Raw genomic sequence first — 23,658 nt, forward strand, 5'->3', positions numbered from 1 at the left:
GCGTGAATTTCAGTACGAGGGGACAGGACGACTGGACAGGGGTTGTACAGCCAGGCAAATTGACGTAGGTAACTTCTAATCAAACACTTCGTCAATTGAGAGATATACGGCTTTCAGCACCTCATGTGATTAGACAGTAGTTTTTCTTTTCAGATTTGCTGTCCAAAATAGACGTCGATTAAACATTAATAGAATAAATTGCACATTGCGTGGTAACAAAAAAAAGGAAGAGGAAATTCCAAAACTCTTAGAGGGCACTAGAACACAACCGCATTTTGGCCCTTCTTATAGTCTATCTGAATTTTATTATACAGATAGACAGAAATTGAGGTTTTGGGGGACATAGGCATTTTATATCAACTAATCACATTATTGACGCGTTCCTTTGCCCAGGCGTTGCTGACACCTGCCAGATTTAACAACGCCTGGATAGGTATTTTACTTATCAGCTAACCACATATATGCTGCTCTCAAGACAACTGGGAACTCTTAAAAAACGAGTTCAAATAATGGTGTCAGTGATCTTCAGGTCAGAAAGTCGGAGCTCTATAAAGATGCCAGAGTTTCCGATATAGAATGCCGAGGTGGATGATCTTTAAAAAAAGAAAGTTCCCAGTTGTCTTGATTACGCTGAAGTCAGAAGTCGCGATTTCCTAGTTCCCAGTTCTTTTGAATGCAGGATTAAATGACCCGAGCAGGGCTGGTCCTTTCCGTTCTTTTCAGTAAAAAAAATGATGTTGAAAATATGTTTTAAAATGTTCCAGGCGTTGAAGTTAGGTTCAATTTAGGTGCTGAATGAATGGGGAAAATACTTATTTTCCGTATGCTTAAAATTCATATTTTCTAGGACGTATAATTTTTTTTTCTTCAGATTTTTTTATTTAACCTTTTTTTAACCAGGCAAGACAGTTAAGAACAAATCCGTATTTACAATGACGGCCTGGGAACAGTGGGTTAACTGCCTGTTCAGGGGCAGAACGACAGATTTGTACCTTGGCAGCTCGGGGGTTTGAATTTGCACCCTTCCGGTTACTAGTCCAACGCTGTAACCACTAGGCTACTCTGCCGCCCCGGTAGATTATTGAAATCATTATCGGTTCTGAATGAAGGTTGAAAATACTTAATTTCTTGGATGTTGAAATCAGGCTCATTTTTGGTCCTGAATGAAAGTTTAAAATATGTAATTTATCCACGTCTATGTTTGGGCCAAATCAAGGCTGGTCCAGACCCGGGCAAATCTGAACCAAACCTAGACATCTATGATTGGTTCAGATTTGGTCCAGGCCGGACCAAAAAAACTATGTCCGTGGATGTGGAAATCGAGGCTGGTGCGGATTGCATAAAAAAAAACATCCAAAACGCGTTGGTGTTGGTATGTGCTTACTGAGGTGTAGCCTACAGTGTTGTCTGAAATAACATTTTATGAATGCCCATCTATGTGGTAAGCCTACCGTCCATTTTAATTTGATCTGACCTGTTTTTAGGACGTGTTGTTTGTTAACATGACATTTGTTATTTGATTTGGCGCCATTTAGGTTAGGCTAGTTGATTGGAGAAACCTGGTGTAGAAAGTATCCCATCTCATTACATTGTCATACATTTTATCTCCAGCCTGTATGCTTCATAAAAGGCAACATACTCTTTCTACCATATGCCATATCTGCTACATGATTTATATAAGAATGTTTGTGGAGTGCCGCAGCGATGCGTCTCTCCAACGGCACCCTGGAGAGGCGCGCTGGGAATGAACAAGGCCCCTGCCTTTGACAAAGTGGGCACAGCTTATCACATGGCGGCATTAACGCTCACCTAAAAATTGTCATCGTTTAGGGGCAGAATTATGAGGTTTTATGAGTTGTTTTTGGAGGTGCGTCTAGGTCCGATTAGCTCAGAAAATACGGCCTTCGTCAATCTTCCACAATATGCGGCCGCATAGTCCCGCCTAATGTTCAGCACATTTCAATACATCCAGGTATATGAAGTACACTGGTAAAACACTGGGTGTTGCAGTGATGAACATTTACCAACAGATGGCATCAACGTGCCATCTTACACCCATAACGTCTTCCCTTTTAGAAAAAGGTCAGGGGATTGTCTATTCACTAACACAACAAACCTAGTAATAATATCCAACATAAAAGGTTTGAGCTTTTTCAGCTGTAAAATTAACAACAAATTATGATATTGAGTCCATTTGTCTCAGTCTCTTCACTTTTCCCTTTTTTTAAATGATAGTCAAGTCTTCAGTAAAGATACTCAGTGCATTCTGTCTTTTTGTCTTCTTTGTTCATTTATTTATTATATATTTTTTACTCTGTCAACAGTCCATATAGGAAACCTACAGACTAAGTATCTTACTTGGCTCGGACAGCTGTCCACAGCATGAAAAGACTGGGGGCTTTTCCGTCAGGACTCATGTCACCTGACAGTCTGAGGGGAGTGTTGATTGGTAGAGGGAGCTGCCGCCCTGTGATCCGCTGGTTCTTCACCCAGTGCCTCAAGCCCCATTTGACTTGCTGGGTGTCCGTCATTTGTCATGCGACCCCTATGACTGTCGGGGTTCAGCAAACTATGACTGTTAGCTCAGCAACCATGTGATTAACCCTTTAATGACAGTACAGTGATCCAGTACAGTGACCTGCTATCCCAGGCTGGTCACAAGAGAGAGCCGCTGATATATGCCTTCTACGACGCTCCCCCATTTTTGGTATTTTTATGTTGGCACGGTACTGGGCTCAAACTCACAAGGCAGTTCACAATTCTCTAGCAAGCAGGGAGAATACTTGATGATGCTTAATGGAAACAGCGCATTGGTTTTAATTATTTAGTGTTAAGCCTTCACCAAACCATAGCCAAACCAAACCATAACCATAGTTAACCACTCAGAATTAATACCTCAACTTAACCCTTTGAGTTGTTTCTGTTTTAATTCTGTAGCCACGTGGAATTAACCCTGTAGCCACGCGGAATTAACCCTGTAGCCACGCGGAATTAACCCTATAGCCATGCGGAATTAACCCTATAGCCACGCGGAATTAACCCTATAGCCACGTGGAATTAACCCTATAGCCACCCGGAATTAACCCTGTAGCCACGTGCAATTAACCCTGTAGCCATGCGGAATTAACCCTATAGCCACGTGGAATTAACCCTATAGCCACGCGGAATTAACCCTATAGCCACGCGGAATTAACCCTATAGCCACGCGGAATTAACCCTATAGCCACGTGGAATTAACCCTGTAGCCATGCGGAACTAACCCTATAGCCACGCGGAATTAACCCTATAGCCACGCGGAATTAACCCTATAGTCACGTGGAATTAACCCTGTAGTCACGTGGAATTAACCCTGTAGCCACGCGGAATTAACCCTGTAGCCACGCGGAATTGACCCTATAGCCACGCGGAATTAACCCTATAGCCACGCGGAATTAACCCTATAGTCACGTGGAATTAACCCTGTAGCCACGCGGAATTAACCCTATAGCCACGCGGAATTAACCCTATATTCAAATGGAATTAACCCTATAGCCACGCGGAATTAACCCTATAGTCACGTGGAATTAACCCTATAGCCACGCGGAATTAACCCTATAGCCACGTGGAATTAACCCTGTAGCCACGCGGAATTAACCCTATAGTCACGTGGAATTAACCCTGTAGCCACGCGGAATTAACCCTATAGCCACCCGGAATTAACCCTGTAGCCACGTGCATTTAACCCTGTAGCCATGCGGAATTAACCCTATAGCCACGTGGAATTAACCCTATAGCCACGCGGAATTAACCCTATAGCCACGCGGAATTAACCCTATAGCCACGTGGAATTAACCCTGTAGCCATGCGGAACTAACCCTATAGCCACGCGGAATTAACCCTATAGCCACGCGGAATTAACCCAATAGTCACGTGGAATTAACCCTGTAGCCACGCGGAATTAACCCTGTAGCCACGCGGAATTGACCCTATAGCCACGCGGAATTAACCCTATAGCCACGCGGAATTAACCCTATAGTCACATGGAATTAACCCTATAGCCACGCAGAATTAACCCTTTAGCCACGTGGAATTAATGGCTTAAAAATCAACATTCATCCAATTACGGCAAATTCTGATGTAAAACTATGAGATTAGGTTGGCTATCAATGCCTTCCGCTGGTGTATTGCGTCACTGTATAACTGCTTTTCAGGCATCCTTGCCCTCTCACAGAGATGTTTTTGCAGAGGTTCTTTGCGATTTTGAACTCCGACTCGGCCTTCCAATGAGCTTTTGGGTGTCGTGGCAAGAGGTGCTTGAATTCCCATTCTGCAGCAAATTTTCAGAACACAAAGCAAGCGAATTGGGTTCCATTATCTGAGATGACCTCATCTGCCTGGGCATAGTGGGGAAACTGAGCATTTGATCGTTGACTCGGCTGAGTAATGATCGGCTAACAGGGAAGTCTTTGACTCTGTGCTGAGAGAGATCTAGACTTACTATCTGCCAGGGTTGCATCGGTAGCTCGTGGGACATCATTGTCTCTCTCTGTTGCTCAATAGGGTGTACATTGCAGATTGTGCATTTGCTGACATAGTCCTTTATTTCACTCTGCATTCCTGGCCAATACAGTGTGTCACGTGCTTTTTTGTAACAGGCCTTACCCCCAATGTGACTTGAGTGCACACACGCCAGCATCTCAGGGCGCAGGGACCGGGGGATATCGACCTTTGAATAGCACCTCATTTTGAACAATGAGCTCTTCTCTGACTGGCCAATATTCTCTGATGGCTAGAGCAGTTTCTTCCTTGCAGTCTGGCCAGCCCGTCAGAATCACAGACCTCAATGTCTGGAGGTGCTCTTCCCTGTCTGTGTGCTGTCTGATTTGAATAAGGCACTGGTCCATAACATTGAGGTAGTCAGCCTGGTTGATGAGTTCATTATTCACTTGCTCTGTTTGTAAGCTGCACACTGTGTGTTGTTCATGCATGGAGCGTGTGTGTGTGTGTCTGATGCAGTAGCCCTTCTGAGCCTGTCACTCGCGTACATCCCCGGCCCTGGCTTATACACCACCTTGAGGTTGTAGCTTTGTAGAGCCAGTAGCATGTTCTGCAGTCATTTTGGGACGTTCAGGAGAGCCTTGCTGAATATAGCAATAAGGTGCTTGTGATCTGTCTCTGCGGTAACGTTGTCGCACCCGTACAGGTGGAAGCGTTGGCATAAAAACACAGTGCTGAGGTACTCCTCTATCTGAGCGTAGGTCTGCTGTGTTGGAGTTTTATTTTTTTTAACCAGGTAGGCCAGTTGAGAACAAGTTCTCATTTACAACTGCGGCCTGGCCAAGATAAAGCAAAGCAGTGCAACACAAACAACAACACAGAGTTACACATGGAATTGTCATGACTTCCGCTTCCCTCTCCTTGTTCGGGTGGCGTTCGGTGGTCGATGTCACCGGCATTCTAGCCATCACCGATCCACTTTTCATTTTCCATTTGTTTTGTCCTTGTCTTACATACCTGGTTTCAATCCCCCAATTACTTGTTCATTATTTAACCCTCTGTTCCCCCATGGTTGTTTGTGAGTGATTGTTTGTTTGTAATACGGTCCGTTATTGTGAGCTCGATTTATTGTGTTGTATTTGTGTATATTTGAGTAAATTATGTTTATTACTCATATCTGCTGTCCTGTGCCTGACTCCTCTACACCAGCTACACACAGGCACTATTACAGGAATAAACAAACATACAGTCAATAATAAAAATAGAAAAAGTCTATATACAGTGTGTGAAAATGAGGTAGGATAAGGGAGGTAAGGAAATAAATATCCCATAGTGGCGAAATAATTACAATATAGCAATTAAATACTGGAGTGATAGATGTGCAGAAGATGAGTGTGCAAGTAGAGATACTGGGGTGCAAAGGAGCAAAATAAATTACAGTATGGGGATGAGGTAGTTGGATGGGCTATTTACAGATGGACTATGTACAGGTGCAGTGATCTGTGAGCTGCCCTGACAGCTGGTGCTTTAAGTTAGTGAGGGAGATATGAGTCTCCAGCTTCAGTGATTTTTGCAGTTCGTTCCAGTCATTGGCAGCAGAGAACTGGAAGGAAATGTGGCCAAAGGAGGAATTGGCTTTGGGGGTGACCAGTGAAATATACCTGCTGGAGCGCATGCTATGTGTGGGTGCTGCTATGGTGACCAGTGAGCTGAGATAAGGTGGGGCTTTACCTAGCAAAGACTTGTAGATGACCTGGAGCCAGTGGGTTTGGCGACGAATATGAATGAGGGCCAGCCAACAAGAGCATACAGGTCGCAGTGGTGGGTAGTATATGGGGCTTTGGTGACAAAAACGGATGGCACTGTGATAGACTGCATCCAATTTGCTGAGTAGAGAGTTGGAGGCTATTTTGTAAATGACATCGCCAAAGTCAAGGATCGGTAGGATATTCAGTTTTACTATGGTATGTTTGGCAGCATGAGTGAAGGATGCTTTGTTGCGAAATAGGAAACCGATTCTAAATTTAATTTTGGATTGGAGATGCTGGAGTCTGGAAGGAGAGTTTACAGTCTAACCAGACACCTAGGTATTTGTAGTTGTACACATATTCTAAGTCAGAACCGTCCAGGTTAGTGATGCTGGATGGGCGGGCAGGTGTGGGCAGCGATCGGTTGAAGAGCATGCATTTAGTTTTACTTGCATTTAAGAGCAGTTAGAGGCCACGGAAGGTGAGTTGTATGGCATTGAAGCTCGTCTGGAGGTTAGTTAACGCAGTGTCCAAAGAAGGGCCAGAAGTATACAGAATGGTGTCATCTGCGTAGAGGTGGATCAGAGAATCACCAGCAGCAAGAGCGGCATCATTGATGTATACAGAGAAGAGAGTCAGCCCGAGGGTTGAACCCTGTGGCACCCCCATAGAGACTGCCAGAGGTCCGGACAACAGGCCCTCCGATTTGACACACTGATCTCTGTCTGAGAAGTAGTTGGTGAACCAGGTGAGGCAGTCATTTGAGAAACCAAGGCCGACACGAATGTGGTGATTGACAGAGTCGAAAGCCTTGGCCAGGTCGATGAATACAGCTGCACAGTATTGTCTCTTATCGATGGCGGTTATGATATCGTTTCGGACCTTGAGCGTGGCTGAGGTGCACCGATGGCCAGCTCGGAAACCAGATTGCATTGCGGAGAAAATACGGTGGGATTCGAAATGGTTGGTGATCTGTTTGTTAACTTGGCTTTCGAAGACCTTAGGCAGATATAGGTCTGTACCAGTGTGGGTCTAGAGTGTCTCCCCTTTGAAGAGGGGGATGACAGCAGTGAGTGCCCTAGAGGCGAATGGCACAGGCTGGCCCTCCTGCATGAAGGGAAGGGGAATGGGGGGGATACCTAGTCAGTTGCACAACTGAATGCATTCAACCGAAATGTGTCTTCCTCATTTAACCCAACCCCTCTGAATCAGACACGTGTGTGGGGCTGCGTTAATTCACATCCTCATCATCGGCACCCGGGGAGCAGTTGGTGTTGGGGGTTAACTGCCTTGCTCAAGGGCAGAACTGCAGATTTTTCCGCCTTGCCATCTCAGGAATTTGCTCCAGCGACCTTTCGGTTACTGGCCCAATGCTCTTAACTGCTAGGCTACCTGTCGCAACAGCCCAGTCCATACTGGCTCGAGGCACTCTGAATCGTGACAGGTTTTCACACATCGTAGTATCGCAGGACAGGTGTCTGGGTGATCAGGTACTTTATTTTCCTCACCGCTGTGTTGTGTTTTGGAAGCCAATGCCGATGGTGTCCTTGTCCATGAGCCTCCTTAGTTGATCAGATACCTCAGAGAGCTGTGGCAGGAACTTGACCAGGTAGGTGACGAATCCGACAAAGTTCTGCACTGACTTCATGTCAGATGGGTGGGGTGGCATGTCCAAGACAGCCTACACATTCTCTGAATCAATCAGATGGAGGACAAGATGTGCCTGTGAAAGCGGACCTCTAGGACTTTTAACTGAAGATTTTTATGCTTCACCTTAGCTTGACCTGTCTGCATCTGTCCATCACGGCCAGCAGCTTGGAGTCATGGTCTGCCTCCTGAACACTGTCCCCACAGCCCACTACGATGTTGTCATCTACTATGGGTTCCATGCCACTGAGTCCAACCAGCAGCTTGTGCGTTTTCCACTGATACACATCTGGATCCAAGGAGACACAAAACGGGAGCTTCAACCACCACTTCCTACCCCAGGGTGTCCAAAAGGTGGTCATGTAGGTGCTGGGCTCGTCGAGTTTGCACTGCAGGAAGGCAACTCTGGTGTCCACGAGCGTGAAGAATATGGCCTTCGGGAGCTTGTAAAGAACATCCTCCAACTAGGGCATAATGTAATATGAACATCGCAGAGCCTGGTTGACGTGTTAAGGATCAAAGGATAGCTGTAGCTTGTCTGGTTTCTTGAAGATAACCATATTACTAATCCAGTCTGTAGGCCCGGTGACAGATGTGATGTGGCCATCTGCATCATATTTGTCGAGCTGAGCCTTCACAGCTGCTTTCAGGGCCACTGGTACTTTGCGAGGTGCACACTGAACTGGCTAGATTGCTGCATCCAACTCAAAGGTCTGCTGGGATGGTGACGTTAATAAGCCCGAGGTGCTTACATGTTGACCCTGACAGTAATGGCTGTTGACTAGCCTAAATTATTTCAAACTTAAGGGTGTGTTTCTGGCCAAGCACAACACACTCTGTCACACACAGGCCTAAACAGGTGGCCTGAATACAGTTTCAGCTTGGTGCTACTCTGTGTTTGTTTGTTTCTGGGCGCAAGCCTCCTTTTGTCTTTAAGGCATTTGGCCTCAGAATCTAGCTGGCATTGTTGTGGTTCTCAGTGCTGTTGATTCCTTCATCTGTGTCTGTTTCAATGGATTGCACTTCACCCTCCTTTCTCTTGCTCTTCATGCAGACCCGTTCGAAGTGATTAGCTGTGCCACAGGATTTTACACATTTTCCCATAGGTTGTGCAGTGTTCTTTCCACATCTGTGAGAAATGCCACAATATCCGCACGTATAGGGGCTGTCTATTGCAGTGTTGGCTGTAGTATTAGCATTAGCTGTGGCAAAGGGGAATTTCTTAGCTGGCTGCCTGAATGTAGCATTGACATTGTCCATCCATATGCTACCTTTCGAACACCATGGACCTCATCCGTATAAGAGTAATCTTTGCCGCACGGCATGTCTCCAATGCCAAGACCAGTGTCAGGTCCCGTGCTCTCTGCAAATGTCTGCACGTGCCTTCATCAGCTATGCCGAGCACTCTTATCGCTGATCAGTTTGTCTCTTAAAGCACCATATTCACATGTAGCTAGCTGCCTTTTCCCTTAGCCTGGTGACAAAGCTGTAAATGGACTCCCCATCCTCCTGTTTATACAACAGCCAAAAACATAACACTCGTAAATAACATTCTTTGCTGGTTTAAAGTTGTGTTCAAGAGCATCAAGAATAGCTGTTGCGTTACCTTGCTGAGCTGCTGTTAGGTTCAGGTTGTGGTTGTGTAGATGTCAGCATTCAGCGGCCATTATAGTCCTCAAAGTGGCAGCCACTGCATCATCTTCCTTTTCCAGAAGTCCAGTAGCTGGTGCATAGTCCTCCCATTCACCTCTAAACGTATCCCAGTTCGTGCTCCAATCTCCGCTGAGCTTCATAATGGCGGGAGGGAAATGTTAGCAGCCATGTCTATCTGATGCTAACAACACTGAAGCTAATTGCTAACTAGCAAACTCACTGTAGTTAAGGTGAAATCCGGCAAAGTTTTACTCAGTTGAATTTTATGTAAACCCAAACAGTTCGCTCTGATTTGCGGTGGTCATGTTTGGATGTTAAATGACGAGACAGTGTCACTGATGCAAGTAACCAGTTGTGCAGCACATTGCAAGGGTATATGCAGTACACTGGTAGGACACTGGTGTTGCAGTAATGAACATTTACCAACAGATAGCATCAACGTGCCATCTTAACAAACGTGACCTCCATTGGTTTATGCATAAAATACTAATATCAAAATGGCCTCATATGGGTTCAATCACAATGGAAATACAAAAAAAACGATGTGATTGGGTTGCAAAAATCTGACCCGTTGTTTATAGACATAGAATGGAAGCTGTAGGAGGTCATTTGAAATAAAATACACCTTCATATTCCTTCTTTAAATACCAAATGAAGGCTGAAGGATGAAAGGCCAAAATGCGCTGGTTTTATCAATAAAGAAGAGCTTTTATTAATTCCCACTGGCCTCCAATGTATTTCCTTCTTGTCTGATTCAGTTTGCTCCTCAATTCATGCTCGTTGTTTGGAGAGCAAGGTAGTGGCAATGTTACCTTCCTTTTGCTGTGATCAAAATGTAAGAAATGTCGATGTCATGCTGTTCTTCCTCCTGTGTTGACATAGGCTTATAGAGAGTGTTTGATCGGCTTTGGAATTGATTGACAACTTAAAATGCCGCTATGCACCAGCCCGTCTCCCTAGGTTTGTTGCTGAGGCGGCAGTTGTGGTAGTGGCAGAGGTCAACAATGGCGGACATCAGTGAGCAGTGCGCACCCATCGTGGTGTACCAGGAGGACGTGAGCGAGAACCCTGTCACTGCGCGAAGCCAGAAGGAGATCCTACAAGAGGCCTCACACACTCCAGCCTGTATCCTCTTCACATGTCCAGGGAGCTCTAGTTTAGATCCCTGTATCGTATCGTGGACTAAACTCAGCTAATGTTAGGGAGGCAATAGCCTAGCCTATTGAACACATACAGTGTCCCCATTCAGTAGGCCTAAGTGAAATAGTTTACACAATCGTGGTGATGTACATTTAGTGTCCCTCACTGTCCCACACACTTCTCTCCAATTACCTCATTGTTATGTTATGATATGACTGATAAATATTGAAATAATAGAGTGTGAATTTGTGTTTGTCCTTTATGGGGGTGTGACAGCTTGTCTGGTGGGTTCAATAGGGTCCCTCAGTGCAAGGATTGCCCGTTTGCCTCCCCTCTTCAGCTCTGTGAGTGTAGGGCACACGCACGCACACACACACACACACACACACACACACACACACACACACACACACACACCTCATAGTATAGTCTATGTATCATGACGTGGAAGCTGTGTTTTTCAGATGGGTTATGACTGCGGACAGACGCTACATACTCACCTAGCTGCTTTCGCAGAGGGCAAAGGTATGGTCACATGGTTTCTTATGGGTTCTTGACATTTCAAACAATGCTTATGTCTTCTTATAGTTTCAAGGAATAGGAAAAGGGAAACAGAATTTTAGCAATGGTCTAATGGTTTGATACAGGGTTAAGTAATCATGTGATATCTCTCCTCCCTCCAGACAGACAAGACAAGGCGGGGTCAAAGTTCACGCGGCTGTCGTCCCAGCAGAACTCGTCCACGTCGCTGCAGAATCGCCGGCACAACATGCCAGCTGAAAAGGTCAGGGCTCACAATTGACAGAGGGAGGAGGATGGTGTTGAGGAGGAGTGACGTATCGCCTGGGTAACCAAAGTGTGATCTGCCTATTATGTCAATGGTCATTTTGATCAATAATCATCCATAATCAGTGAGAGCTGTCCTCGTTGAGAACGAGAAGCTGGTTGGTCACATTGTTATCATAATGTATACATAATGTAATTACTGGAATAGGTTCTTCTGACCCATTCAACTCATGTGTAAATTACATATTCAACAGACCTGTTCCTGATTGAATTAAGAGACAATGCTGCATACCAAGTTTAAACTGAGAATTCGAATGGGATTTTATGTTGGTCATTTGTGTGTGTTCAAATAGCGATGTGTGTTATCCCAGCAGGCAGAAGAAGATGCCATGGGAAATCACATTTCTTTCCTGCTGAGATGGTTTAATCTGCTTTCTCTCTTTCTCCCTCAGCGTGAGGTGGGCATGCCCAAGCTGGTGGAGCTGTATCAGTACCCAGGGTTCAGAGATGACATGCCCATGCCCCTGCCACACAGCAACACCTTTTCTACCATCATTACCCACGTAGTGAGGGCACAGCCACACCTCACCGACAAGGTACTAAACAGCACTGTAGTCCAGCAGATAGGTGAAATAATTGTTCCATTTTATGATACAAGTATCAACCTTGGTACACCAATACTAGATACCTTAAGGGGACATTTTATAGATTGGAGGCAGTCTGGGAAGCCTGTCAGTCAACCAGGGTGACCATTTTAATAAAATGGCTGCCATCCGGATTTCCTGTTAGAAGAAAATAGGGTAAAATTGTTCCAAACAATATCAGAATGACTTTGTAATGTTATCTATCCACTAAATATATCCCACAGATAATATAGACAATAATCATAACTTAAGACCTTAATAGTGGTCATATTGAGGTCATTGTGACCATAGTCTAGCGGCTACATGAGGAAATTGATGATTATGTGATAGAGTCCAAATTTCACACACAGCTAGGGCATGTCTAAATAGGTATTTGTGGCTATACTGTCATCACAGATTGTCCATTACCCCCCTGGCAGTCAATTCCAGTATGGCTGCTAAAAAATTGGTAAAGAAACCCAATGGAAACACTCCAGGTAGGCTTGTCTGTAGCTTGTTACATCTGCTCTGAAATGCATTTACTCACATCACTCAAGAAGATGTTAAATGTACAAACATTTATTCAAGTCAATGTGTGTAGGCATAGGCAGACGTTGTATTTGAATGATGTGTTTCATGCATATAATATGATATTATTCAACAGGCTACTCTGCAAACGTTGATTGAGAAATGATGACATTTTCTTTTTTTCCATTCCGGCACCTGAAGAAATAGCACTACACCACTGTGTATAATAGGGTAAATCTCAGTGGCACTATAGCTAAACATCTTTGTTTAGACTTTTACCTACTTTGTTTGAAGGCCGAAAGGTCTCCTCGCAAAATTATTTTGTTCAAATGGGTTACCTGTCTCTCTGCTGGACATAATACATTCCTATGTGATTTTTTGTAAAGTGATGTGTACTAGGCAGGTTTCCTGTCACATTTCATAAAATGTACACAAAACAGAATATCATATTATATATCATTGCAAAAAGTACTTTTTAGAGTGTTTACATGTAAAGTTTTGGAACTAGCCATGAAAACATTACAAAAAACAGAATTTCACCACTTTTTTACTAAATATTTACAGGATTTGTATATATGGAACTTTTGGGCAATTTTTTGTGTTTTCCAGACAATTTTTTAAATAATTTGATTTTTTTTACATTTTCCCGTCAAACATTTTAATCCATCATTTGGCTGTATGTACCAATTATCAGTGTTGGAAAAAGTACTCAATTGTCACAGTTGAGTAAAAGTAAAGATACCTTAATAGAAAAGGACTCAAATAAAAGTGAAAGTCACTCAGTAAAATACTACTTGAGTAAAAGTCTAAAATTATTTGGTTTTAAAAATACTTAAGTATATGAGAGTAAAAGTATAAATAATTTCAAATTCCTTATATTAAGCAAACCAGACGGTACAATTATTATTTATTTTTTTGACGAATGATGAAGCATTTGTGTTTAGTGAGTCCGCCAGATCAAAGGCAGCAGGGATGACCAGGGATGTTCTCTTGATAAGTGTGTGAATTGGAACATTTTCCTGTCAAAATGTAACGAGTACTTTCTGGTGTCAGGGAAAATGTATGGAGTAAAAGTACATATTTTCTTTAGGAATGTATTGAAGTAAAAGTTGGCAAAAAATATGTAAAGTAAAGTACACATACCCCCAAATAACTACTTAAATGATTTTTTGCTTAAGTACATTACACCCCTGCCAATTATTTATGCAGATGTGGCTAACTGAATCTAGTCCAATATGGCCCCATGCAGCTGGTTGGTGGCCATATTGAAAAGTCTTTGATGTCACTATAGCCAAAAATACTTATTTAGACATGCCCCAGTTGTTTGTGGAATTTGGTGGCTTTGTCATATTCCATTATTTTTTTTGACACAGGATTATTGTCAAAATGACCTCAATAGGAGCACCATGAAGGTGTTAAAAGTCTTTTATGATCAGAATTATTCTCAATAATATCTGTGGGATTTATTTAGTGGGTGGGTAGCATTACAAAGTCATTCTGATATTGTTTGGAATGATTTTACCCTATTTTCTTCTAACAGGAAATCCGAATGGCAGCCATTTTATTAAAATGGCCACTCTGGTTGACTGACATGCTTCCCAGACTGCCTCCAATCTTTAAAATGTTCCTTATGGTGATGTTTTTAAGAAGTGGGCTTTTGAGGCTCTGGAGCCAGAGGAGGCCACTCATGTATAAATTGTTTCTAGTATTAGTGTAACAAGTTTGCTACTTCTCGGGTATATTTGGTTCTTATCCGCTGGACTACAAGGCATATTCTGTAGGCTTCTTCATTTGGTAGGGGGATCAGTTTTTTTTCCATTAGTCACATTGAAGAAAGGAAGCATTGGCCTGGTTCCAGATCTGTTTGGTCTTTGTAACTAACTACTATGGTTTTTGTCATGCCAAATGTGTAGTTAAACAGATCTGGGACCAGGCTAAGGAAACAGAGTATGGCTCATAAACATGAATTTCAAATATGATTTCAAACATTATCAGCAAACTATTATAATTATCTGACTAATGTTTGAAACAATTCATCTCCATCCTGTCCTGTAGCCCAGGTACAAGGCAGTGTTCCAAAGCATCCTATCTTCTTCTATGATGGAGGACTTTGTCATGGACTCCTTCTGGTGGCTGTTTCTACAGCACTTCCAGGTGAGATTGACAGAAAGTCACATTTATGCACATGTGTTTTTATCCTCTAGTGCAGTGCAGTTGTCAACAGACTTAACCCACAGGTGGTGTTACATTAATGGCTGCCATGTTTCTTCTCTCCAGCCAGACGCACACATACAGGACAGCCTCTTTGCACGAATCGCAGAGAATTACATCAGAATCCTGACCCAGAGTCTAACATCACGCAGTGGCAAGTGGTTTCTCAGGGTAATGCCTATTTTTCTCTACTCCCGTGCAGGTTGATAGATTGATCATGCACATAACATACAATATTATAAGATTCAACTGAGCGGAAGTTTACATACACCTTAGCCAAATACATTTAAACTCAGCTTTTCACAATTCATGAGATTTAATCCTAGTAAAAATTCCTTGTCTTAGGTCAGTTAGGATCACCACTTTATTTTAAGAATGTGAAATGTCAGAATAATATTAGAGAGAAGGATATATTTCAGCTTTTATTTCTTTCATCACATTCACAGTGGGTCAGAAGTTTGCATACACTCAATTAGTTTTTGGTAGCATTGCCTTTACATTTTTTGGTCAAACGTTTCAGGTAGCCTTCCACAAGCTTCCCACAATAAGTTGGGTGAATTTTGGCCCATTCCTGGCCCATTCCTCCTGACAGAGCTGGTGTAACTGAGTCAGGTTTGTAGGCCTCCTTGCTGACACTCGCTTTTTCAGTTCTTTCAGTTTCTATAGGATTGAGCTCAGGGCTTTGTGATGACCATTCCAATACCTTGACTTTGTTGTCCTTAAGCCATTTTGCCACAACTTTGGAAGTATGCTTGGGGTCATTGTCCATTTGGAAGACCGCTTTGCGACCAAGCTTTAACTTCCTGACTGATGTCTTGAGATGTTGCTTCAATATATTCACATAATTTTCCTTTCTCATGATGCCATCTATTTTGTGAAGTGCACCAGTCCCTCCTGCAGCAAAGCACCCCCACAACATGATGCTGCCACCCCCGTGCTTCATGGTTGGGATGGTGTTCTTCGGCTTGCAAGCCTCCCCCTTTTTCCTCCAAACATAACAATGGTCATTATGGCCAAACAGTTCTATTTTTGTTTCATCAGACCAGAGGACATTTCTCCAAAAAGTACGATCGTTGTCCCCATGCGCAGTTGCAAACCGTAGTCTGGCTTTTTTATGGCGGTTTTGGAGCAGTGGCTTCTTCCTTACTGAGAGGCCTTTCAGGTTATGTTGATATAGGACTCGTTTTACTGTGGATATAGATACTTTTGTATCTGTTTCCTCCAGCATCTTCACAAGGTCTTTTGCTGTTGTTCTGAGATTGATTTGTACTTTTCGTACCAAAGTACGTTCATCTCTTGGAGACAGAACGCGTCTCCTTCCTGAGCGATATGATAGCTGCTTGGTCCCATGGTGTTTATACTTGCATGCTATTGTTTGTACAGATGAACATGGTACTAACAGGAGTTTGGAAATTGCACCCCAAGTATGAACCAGACTTGTCGAGGTCTACAATTCTTTTTCTGAAGTCTTGGATGATTTATTTAGATTTTCCCATGATATCAAGCAAAGAGGCACTGAGTTTGAAGGTAGTCATTGAAATACATCCACAAGTACACCTCCAATTGACTCAATTGATGTCAATTAGCCTATCAGAGGCTTCCAAAGCCATGACATAATTTTCTGGAATTTTCCAAGCTGTTTAAACTTAGTGTATGTAAACTTCTGACCCACTGGAATTGTGATACAGTGAAATAATCTGTCTGTAAACAATTGTTGGAAAAATTACTTGTGTCATGCACAAAGTAGATGTCCTAACCGACTTGCCAAAACTATAGTTTGTTAACAAGAAATTTGTGAAGTGGTTGAAAAACTAGTTTTAATGACTCCAACCTAAGTTTATGTAAACTTCTGACTTCAACTGTTTAGCTTTTACATTTATCTCACACTGAGTATAATCAAAACTATTTCCTAATCTCTTTCGTCTATAGGAGTTCCCCAGTACTCTGGCCCAGACCCTGTACTGCTGCTTCTGCTGTTGTTTCCCTCAGTCCTGCAGAACCCTCCGCAGTGACACCTTCCTCATCCCACTGTGCTTTACTGCCTACCAGTGGACAGGAGGTGACACTGCACACACTCACTGAGAAACATACATACACAAGTAAATCACACAATAGTCAAGTTAACTCTCCCTCTCTGTCATTTAGTACTCTATTTCCACTCAGGTATCTATAGATTCTTTCAGTCTTTCATATTAATTCTACCTATCTACCCTCCCAGCTGACACTGTTTACCCCCCCCCCCTCTCTCTCTGTCTGTCTCTCTCTCTCTGTCTGTCTCTGTCTCTGTCTCTGTCTCTGTCTCTGTCTCTGTCTCTGTCTCTCTCTCAGGTATCTGTCCTGCCCCTGATGTTTTTAAAAAGTGGGATTTTGAGGCTCTGGAGCCAGAGGAGGCCACTCATGTTCAGTTTGTTTCTGGGAACAAGAGGAATGAGAAAGAGAGTGACTCATGTCTGTCTCTCCTAGACAGTATGTTCTCCAGTGCCTATGTTGATGAGCCCTTTCATGGCAGTGCCACCACTCTACTGAAGAACAAACCGGTCAGTCTTTTCATTTTGTCAAACTCACGCACATTAAAATGAGCACACACACACACACACACACACACACACACACACACACACACACACACACACACACACACACACACACTCAAACACACACACACACTCAATCACACACACACACACACTCAAACACACACACACACTCAATCACACACACACACACACTCAATCACACACACACACACACACACACAGACACACACACACACACACACACTCAATTACACACACACACTCAATTACACACACACACACACACACACACACACACACACTCAATTACACACACACACACACACACACACACACACACACACTCAATCACACACACACACACACACACACATACACACTCAATCACACACACACAAACACCCCACTGGGCGAAAGCAGGTTGAATCAAAGTTGTTTCCACGTAATTTCAACAACAAAATTGAATGACATTGAATCAACGTGGAAAACGGATTGGATTTGCAAAAAGTCTTCAACGTAAGGGAACATTTAACCTAAATCCAATGACATGGTGACATTCAATTCATGTTAGTGGACAACTCAACCAAATGGAAATCAAAACTAGACATTGAAATGCCGTCTGTGCCCAGTGGGACACCAATTGATCAGACCCTATGTCCTTCTGTGTGTGTCTCAGAGCTCATTGCTGACCAGTAGTAGTCACACCACTCTGGAGAGCCAGCCATCTAAAAGCACAGTTAACACAACCAGCACTACTTCAGGTTCGGAAGGTAAACCCCTGTCTCAATTTGGTAAGCATAAGTAGTCTAAATGTAGTCTGTGTTTAATGGTTTCTCTGCATGGACTTGATTCAAATTCGAGATTCATGGCATAGGTCTTTGGTAGTGATATTGACTTCACCAGAACTCAATATGCCAACTTGCACTTTGTGTGCTCTTCTTGCCTCCCCTGTCTCTCTGTTGTTGGCTGTGTGTGATGTTCTGGTTGTTCCAGAGAAGACCGTGGGCTCAGCGAACATCACAGGGTCAGACCTGAAGGCCCTGACTGGACAGGCCAACCAGACACCTGCCAGAGAGGTCAGACTGGCACTTCACACAGTCCAGCTTTCACACTCATTCTGTCTGTCTTACTCTCCCTGCTGACCTTGTTTTATTTACCCCTCATCTTTTCTTTCTTTCTCTCTCTCTCACTCTCAAACAAACACACACCTTTCATATCCCTCTCTCATTCCCACTGTTTCTCCCCCTCTCCCACAGTCCCAAGTAGCCTACCCGGACATGGCGTTTAAGCGCAGTGTGTTTAACGTGTATGGCAACAGTCCTCTGGTGCAGTACTACATGCGTGTTCTCCACATGGACCCCAAGGTGGGACAGGACGTACTGGTGGTCCGTACCGAGATCAGCAAGCTGCCTCCATATCCTCACAATGATAATAATGGAGTGTGTGTGTGTGTACTGTACCTATGTGAGTGTGTGTGTACTGTACCTATGTGAGTGTGTGTGTACTGTACCTATGTGAGTGTGTGTGTAAATGTGTAAATGTGTATGTGTGTGTCCCGGCGCCAAACATGTACCCCACAGATCATTCTGTTGATAAAGTTAGAGGGTACTCCTGTTTAGCCATTCTGCCGCCCGCATCCACGTACAGTGCCTTCAGAAAGTATTCATGACTTATTCCACATGTGTTGTATTTCAGCCTGAATTCAAAATGGATTCAATATATGTTTTCTCACCCATCTACACACAGTGCCCCATAATGACAAAGTGAAAACATGTTTTTAGAAATGTTTGCAGATTTATTGAAAATGAAAGAAAGAAAGATCTCATTTACATAAGTATTCACACCCTTGGATCAACACTTTGTAAAAACGCCTTTGGCACCAGTCTTTCTAAGAGCTTTCCACACCTGGATTTGCCCATTATTCTTTTTAAAATGATGCAAGCTCTTTTAAATTGGTTGTTGATCATTGCCAGACAACCATTTTCAGCTATTTGCCATAGATGTTCAAGTAGATGTAAGTCTAAACTGTATCTTGGCCACTCAGGAACATTCTTGGTAAGCAACTCCAGTGTAGATTTGGCATTGTGTATTAGGTTATTTTCCCGCTGAAAGGTGAATTAATCTCCCAGTGTCTGGTGGAAAGCAGACTGAACCAGGTTTTCCTCTAACCTTTTGCCTGTGCTTAGCTCCATTCCATATCTTTTTTATCCTGAAAACCTCCTCAGTCCTTAACAATTACAAGCATGACCATAACATGTTTTGCAGTATTACTTTAGTGCCTTGTTGTAAACAGGATACATGTTTTGCAGTATTACTTTAGTGCCTTGTTGTAAACAGGATACATGTTTTGCAGTATTATTTTAGTGCCTTGTTGTAAACAGGATGCATGTTTTACAGTATTACTTTAGTGCCTTGTTGTAAACAGGATGCATGTTTTACAGTATTACTTTAGTCCCTTGTTGCAAACTGGATGCATGTTTTGCAGTATTACTTTAGTGCCTTGTTGTAAACAGGATGCATGTTTTACAGTATTATTTTAGTGCCTTGTTGTAAACAGGATGCATGTTTTACAGTATTACTTTAGTCCCTTGTTGCAAACTGGATGCATGTTTTACAGTATTACTTTAGTGCCTTGTTGTAAACAGGATGCATGTTTTACAGTATTATTTTAGTGCCTTGTTGTAAACAGGATGCATGTTTTACAGTTTTACTTTAGTGCCTTGTTGTAAACAGGATGCATGTTTTACAGTATTATTTTAGTGCCTTGTTGTAAACAGGATGCATGTTTTACAGTTTTACTTTAGTGCCTTGTTGTAAACAGGATGCATGTTTTACAGTATTATTTTAGTGCCTTGTTGTAAACAGGATGCATGTTTTGCAGTTTTACTTTAGTGCCTTGTTGCAAACTGGATACATGTTTTGGAATATTTGTTATCTGTACAGGCTTCCTTCTTTTCACTCTGTCAATTAGGTTAGTATAGTGGAGTAACTACAATGTTGTTGATCCATCCTCAGTTTTCTCCTATCACAGCCATTAAACTCTGTAACTGTTTTTAATTCACCATTGGTAAAATCCCTGAGTGGTTTCCTTCCTCAGTTAGAAAGGACACCTGAATCTTTGAAGTGACTGGGTGTATTGATACACCATCCAAAGTGTATTTAATAACTTCACCATGCTCAAAGGGATATTCAGTGTCTGCTTTTTGTTTTTACCCATCACCCAATAGGTGACCTTCTTTGCGAGGCATTTGAAAACCTCCCGGGTCTTTGTGGTTGAATGTGTTTGAAATTCACTGCTCTACTGAGGGACCTTACAGATAATTGTGTGTGGGGTACAGAGATGAGGTAGTCATTCAAAAATCATGTTAAACTGTATTATTGCAACTTATTATGTGACTTGTTAATTAAGCAAAAATGTTTACTCTCTAACTCATTTAGACTTGCCACAAGAGTTAAATACTTATTGACAAAAATCTCAATTTATTCCATATTCCAATACTTTTTGATGGCACTGTACATGACATCACAGCCAGTGTTCCTTCCTTGACCCCTTGGTGATGTTACGGCTGGATCAGTGACGTACAGGGACATTCTGAGTAAGGCCCAGGAGCGTTCTGTGGCCCACCGCAGGGCCCTCAGGACCATGTGGGGCCAATACTCCAAGGACCTCTATGTTCTCAACCAGAGGAAGCTGGACGAGCGCTATGAAACCTTCAGGTACAGTTAACATTCCCAACACCATAGCTCAACACTAAAGTGTATATCTTAGTGTAGTAGGACACACACTGTAAGAGACACACTGAGTGTACAAAAAATGAACACCTGCTCTTTCCATGACAGACTGACCAGGTGAATACAGGTGAAAGCTATGATTTCTTATTGATGTCACTTGTTAAATCCACTAATCAGTGCAGATGAAGGGGAGAAGAGATGTAAAATAATGATTTCTAAGCCTTGACAGAATTGAGACATGGATTGTGTATGTGTGCCAGTCATAGGGTGAATGAGCAAGACAAAAGATGGAAGCGCCTTTGAACTGGGTATATTAGTAGGTACCAGGCGCAACAGTTTGTGTCTAGAACTGCAATGCTGAAGGGTTTTTAGACTCAACAGTTTCCCATGTGTATCAAGAATTGTCCACCACCCAAAGGACATCCAGCCAACTTGACACAACTGTGGGGAGCATTGGAGTCAACATGGGCCAGCATCCCTGTGGACATCTTTCGACACCTTGTAGAGTCCATGCCCCAACACAATATTAGGAAGGGGTTCTTAATGTTTGGTATACTCAGTGTATCTCTTCTATTGAGACCTGACAAGGTCTTCTGATTGATAACTGTAGCATTATATACTACAATACCCATAATGCCTTGTGTAACATATCTAGTTTTATGTTAGTACAATTAGCATAATGGTGTCCCTCCTTGTCAATACAAAAACAATGTTGAAAATATATATTTAAAATAATGCTGTCTCATCCATATAAGGCATAAAATGCATCCCAAATGGCACCCTACCCACTAGATAGTGAACCACTCTGGTCAAAAGTAGTGCACTATGTAGGGAACAGGGAACAACCTGGCATGCAGACATGCCCACTGCTGCCTCAGCCATACAAGGTGTTGTCCTCCTGTAGGCTCAGGTTGATCATTTGAATAACCATAGAGAGAGATACCATGTTGATGTAGCTTAGCCTAGACCTGCAGAGCGAGCCACGGGTGGTGTTGGAAATAAATGATGCTCCATGTAATGTCTGCTTTGCATCTGTCTATGTTGGCCTATTAATACTTGTCACCTATTTGGGGTGCTCTGCTCTCACTGTCTAATTCTAGGCCTACTCTCACACAACCAATGTTCCCTGGCCCATACAAATGCATTTTTTCTCCCCTGTGAAAATAAGTGTTTTATGTTAATTAGGCAATAAGGCATAGGGGTCTGTGGTATATGGACAATATACCACGGCTAAGGGCTGTTCTTATCCAAAAGCACAATGCAGAGTGCCTGGATATAGCCCTTAGCCATGGTATATTGGCCATATATCACAACCCCCCAGGGTGCCTTATTGCTATTATGGGGCGGCAGCGTAGCCTAGTGGTTAGAGCATTGGACTAGTAACTGGAAGGTTGCAAGTTCAAACCCCCGAGCTGACAAGGTACAAATCTGTCGTTCTTCCCCTGAACAGGCAGTTAACCCATTGTTCCCAAGCCGTCATTGAAAATAAGAATATGTTCTTAACTGACTTGCCTGGTTAAATAAAGGTAAAATTAAAAAAAATATATATATATATATAAACTGGTTACCAACATAATTAGATCAGTAAAAATACATGTTTTGTCATACCCGTGGCATACAGTCCGATATACCACGGCTGTCAGCCAATCAGCATTCAGGGCTCGAATCACCCAGTTTATAATATTTTCACATGTTACCCTCTGCCCGAATGTGTCTTTGCTTTTTTTGTCTTTTCAAAAGATAATAAAGTGAACAAAAGCATGCTTGATTCTGTCCTGTATTGGTGACGCTCCTTTCTCTCTCTTTTAATCAGGAAACAGAAAAAGATCCTGTCCCAGAAGACAACTATCAAACGACTGTGCCAGCTACTGGTCCCAGAGACCATTGTAAGTTCTACATGACTGTCCTGTGAGTCCTCACTATTGTTGTATTAAAGGTGGTACTGTTGTGTTGTGCCACAAAGAGTATGGCTTAACCTGATCTATATGAATTTCAGTAATGGGCGGCAGGGCCTTCACTACTGTAGAATGAAGGTAGATAAGCTATAAAGTAGCTACAAGTACAGTAGCTGTATATCCCTTTATTGACAGTTCTGTCATTATTGTAGAATGAAGAGGACACCAGGACCAGCTCTGAGGTCATACACGCCTTCGAAATGGCTGTGTCTGGGCTGGACAAAGTCACCCCTGACCCCTCAGTCTGACCCCTTAACCCCCAGGGTTTGACCACTGAACCCTGACTACCCTCATATCGGAAATGCATTAAAAAAAACATGCTTCACCTGTATTGGCTTTGATTATATTTGGCTCTTCGGGGTACACGCTGTCTGTGCAGGAATGCTGCAATGAACTACCACAGGCACAATGTGGCGGTATATACATGGCTACAAATACCAGTGTCTGAATGGTGTTGACTCTGAGTAATCATTAAAAAGAAAGACTGAAAGAGTGTAAAACATAATATGGAATATGGTTTCTGTACAGCACTTTGAGATATCAGCTGATGTACGAAGGGCTATATAAATACATTTGATTTGATTTGATTTGGATAGGTTGGGGTTTTGGACAGAGATCTTGG

The 23,658-nt window shown here is 42.8% G+C and overlaps 1 protein-coding gene across 8 annotated transcripts in view; it reads left to right on the plus strand.

Moving 5' to 3' along the window:
• LOC109872255 (protein FAM227A) overlaps positions 1-23,367 on the plus strand; it is a 23,437-nt gene extending 70 nt beyond the window's left edge. The window contains exons 1-16 of one of the 8 annotated variants that reach the window (XM_020463429.2): positions 1-68; positions 10,472-10,649; positions 10,941-11,008; positions 11,129-11,189; positions 11,348-11,448; positions 11,903-12,046; positions 14,657-14,755; positions 14,879-14,983; positions 16,742-16,871; positions 17,141-17,349; positions 18,026-18,140; positions 18,343-18,425; positions 18,606-18,763; positions 20,914-21,066; positions 22,895-22,967; positions 23,189-23,367. The exon at positions 1-68 is cut by the window's left edge and continues 70 nt beyond it. In XM_020463429.2, the coding sequence (XP_020319018.1) occupies positions 10,529-10,649; positions 10,941-11,008; positions 11,129-11,189; positions 11,348-11,448; positions 11,903-12,046; positions 14,657-14,755; positions 14,879-14,983; positions 16,742-16,871; positions 17,141-17,349; positions 18,026-18,140; positions 18,343-18,425; positions 18,606-18,763; positions 20,914-21,066; positions 22,895-22,967; positions 23,189-23,284 (1,716 nt within the window). In that variant the 5' untranslated portion in view covers positions 1-68; positions 10,472-10,528 and the 3' untranslated portion in view covers positions 23,285-23,367. Of the gene's footprint in view, positions 69-1,274; positions 1,442-10,471; positions 10,650-10,940; positions 11,009-11,128; positions 11,190-11,347; positions 11,449-11,902; positions 12,047-14,656; positions 14,756-14,878; positions 14,984-16,741; positions 16,872-17,140; positions 17,350-18,025; positions 18,141-18,342; positions 18,426-18,605; positions 18,764-20,913; positions 21,067-22,894; positions 22,968-23,188 lie in introns of those variants that run through there. The other 7 variants (XM_020463428.2, XM_020463430.2, XM_031806356.1 and 4 more) reach the window with 7 other exon arrangements.
• Positions 23,368-23,658: the final 291 nt, after the last annotated feature.

The sequence above is a fragment of the Oncorhynchus kisutch genome, linkage group LG27 (genome assembly GCF_002021735.2).
Source record: "Oncorhynchus kisutch isolate 150728-3 linkage group LG27, Okis_V2, whole genome shotgun sequence".
NCBI lineage: Eukaryota > Metazoa > Chordata > Actinopteri > Salmoniformes > Salmonidae > Oncorhynchus > Oncorhynchus kisutch.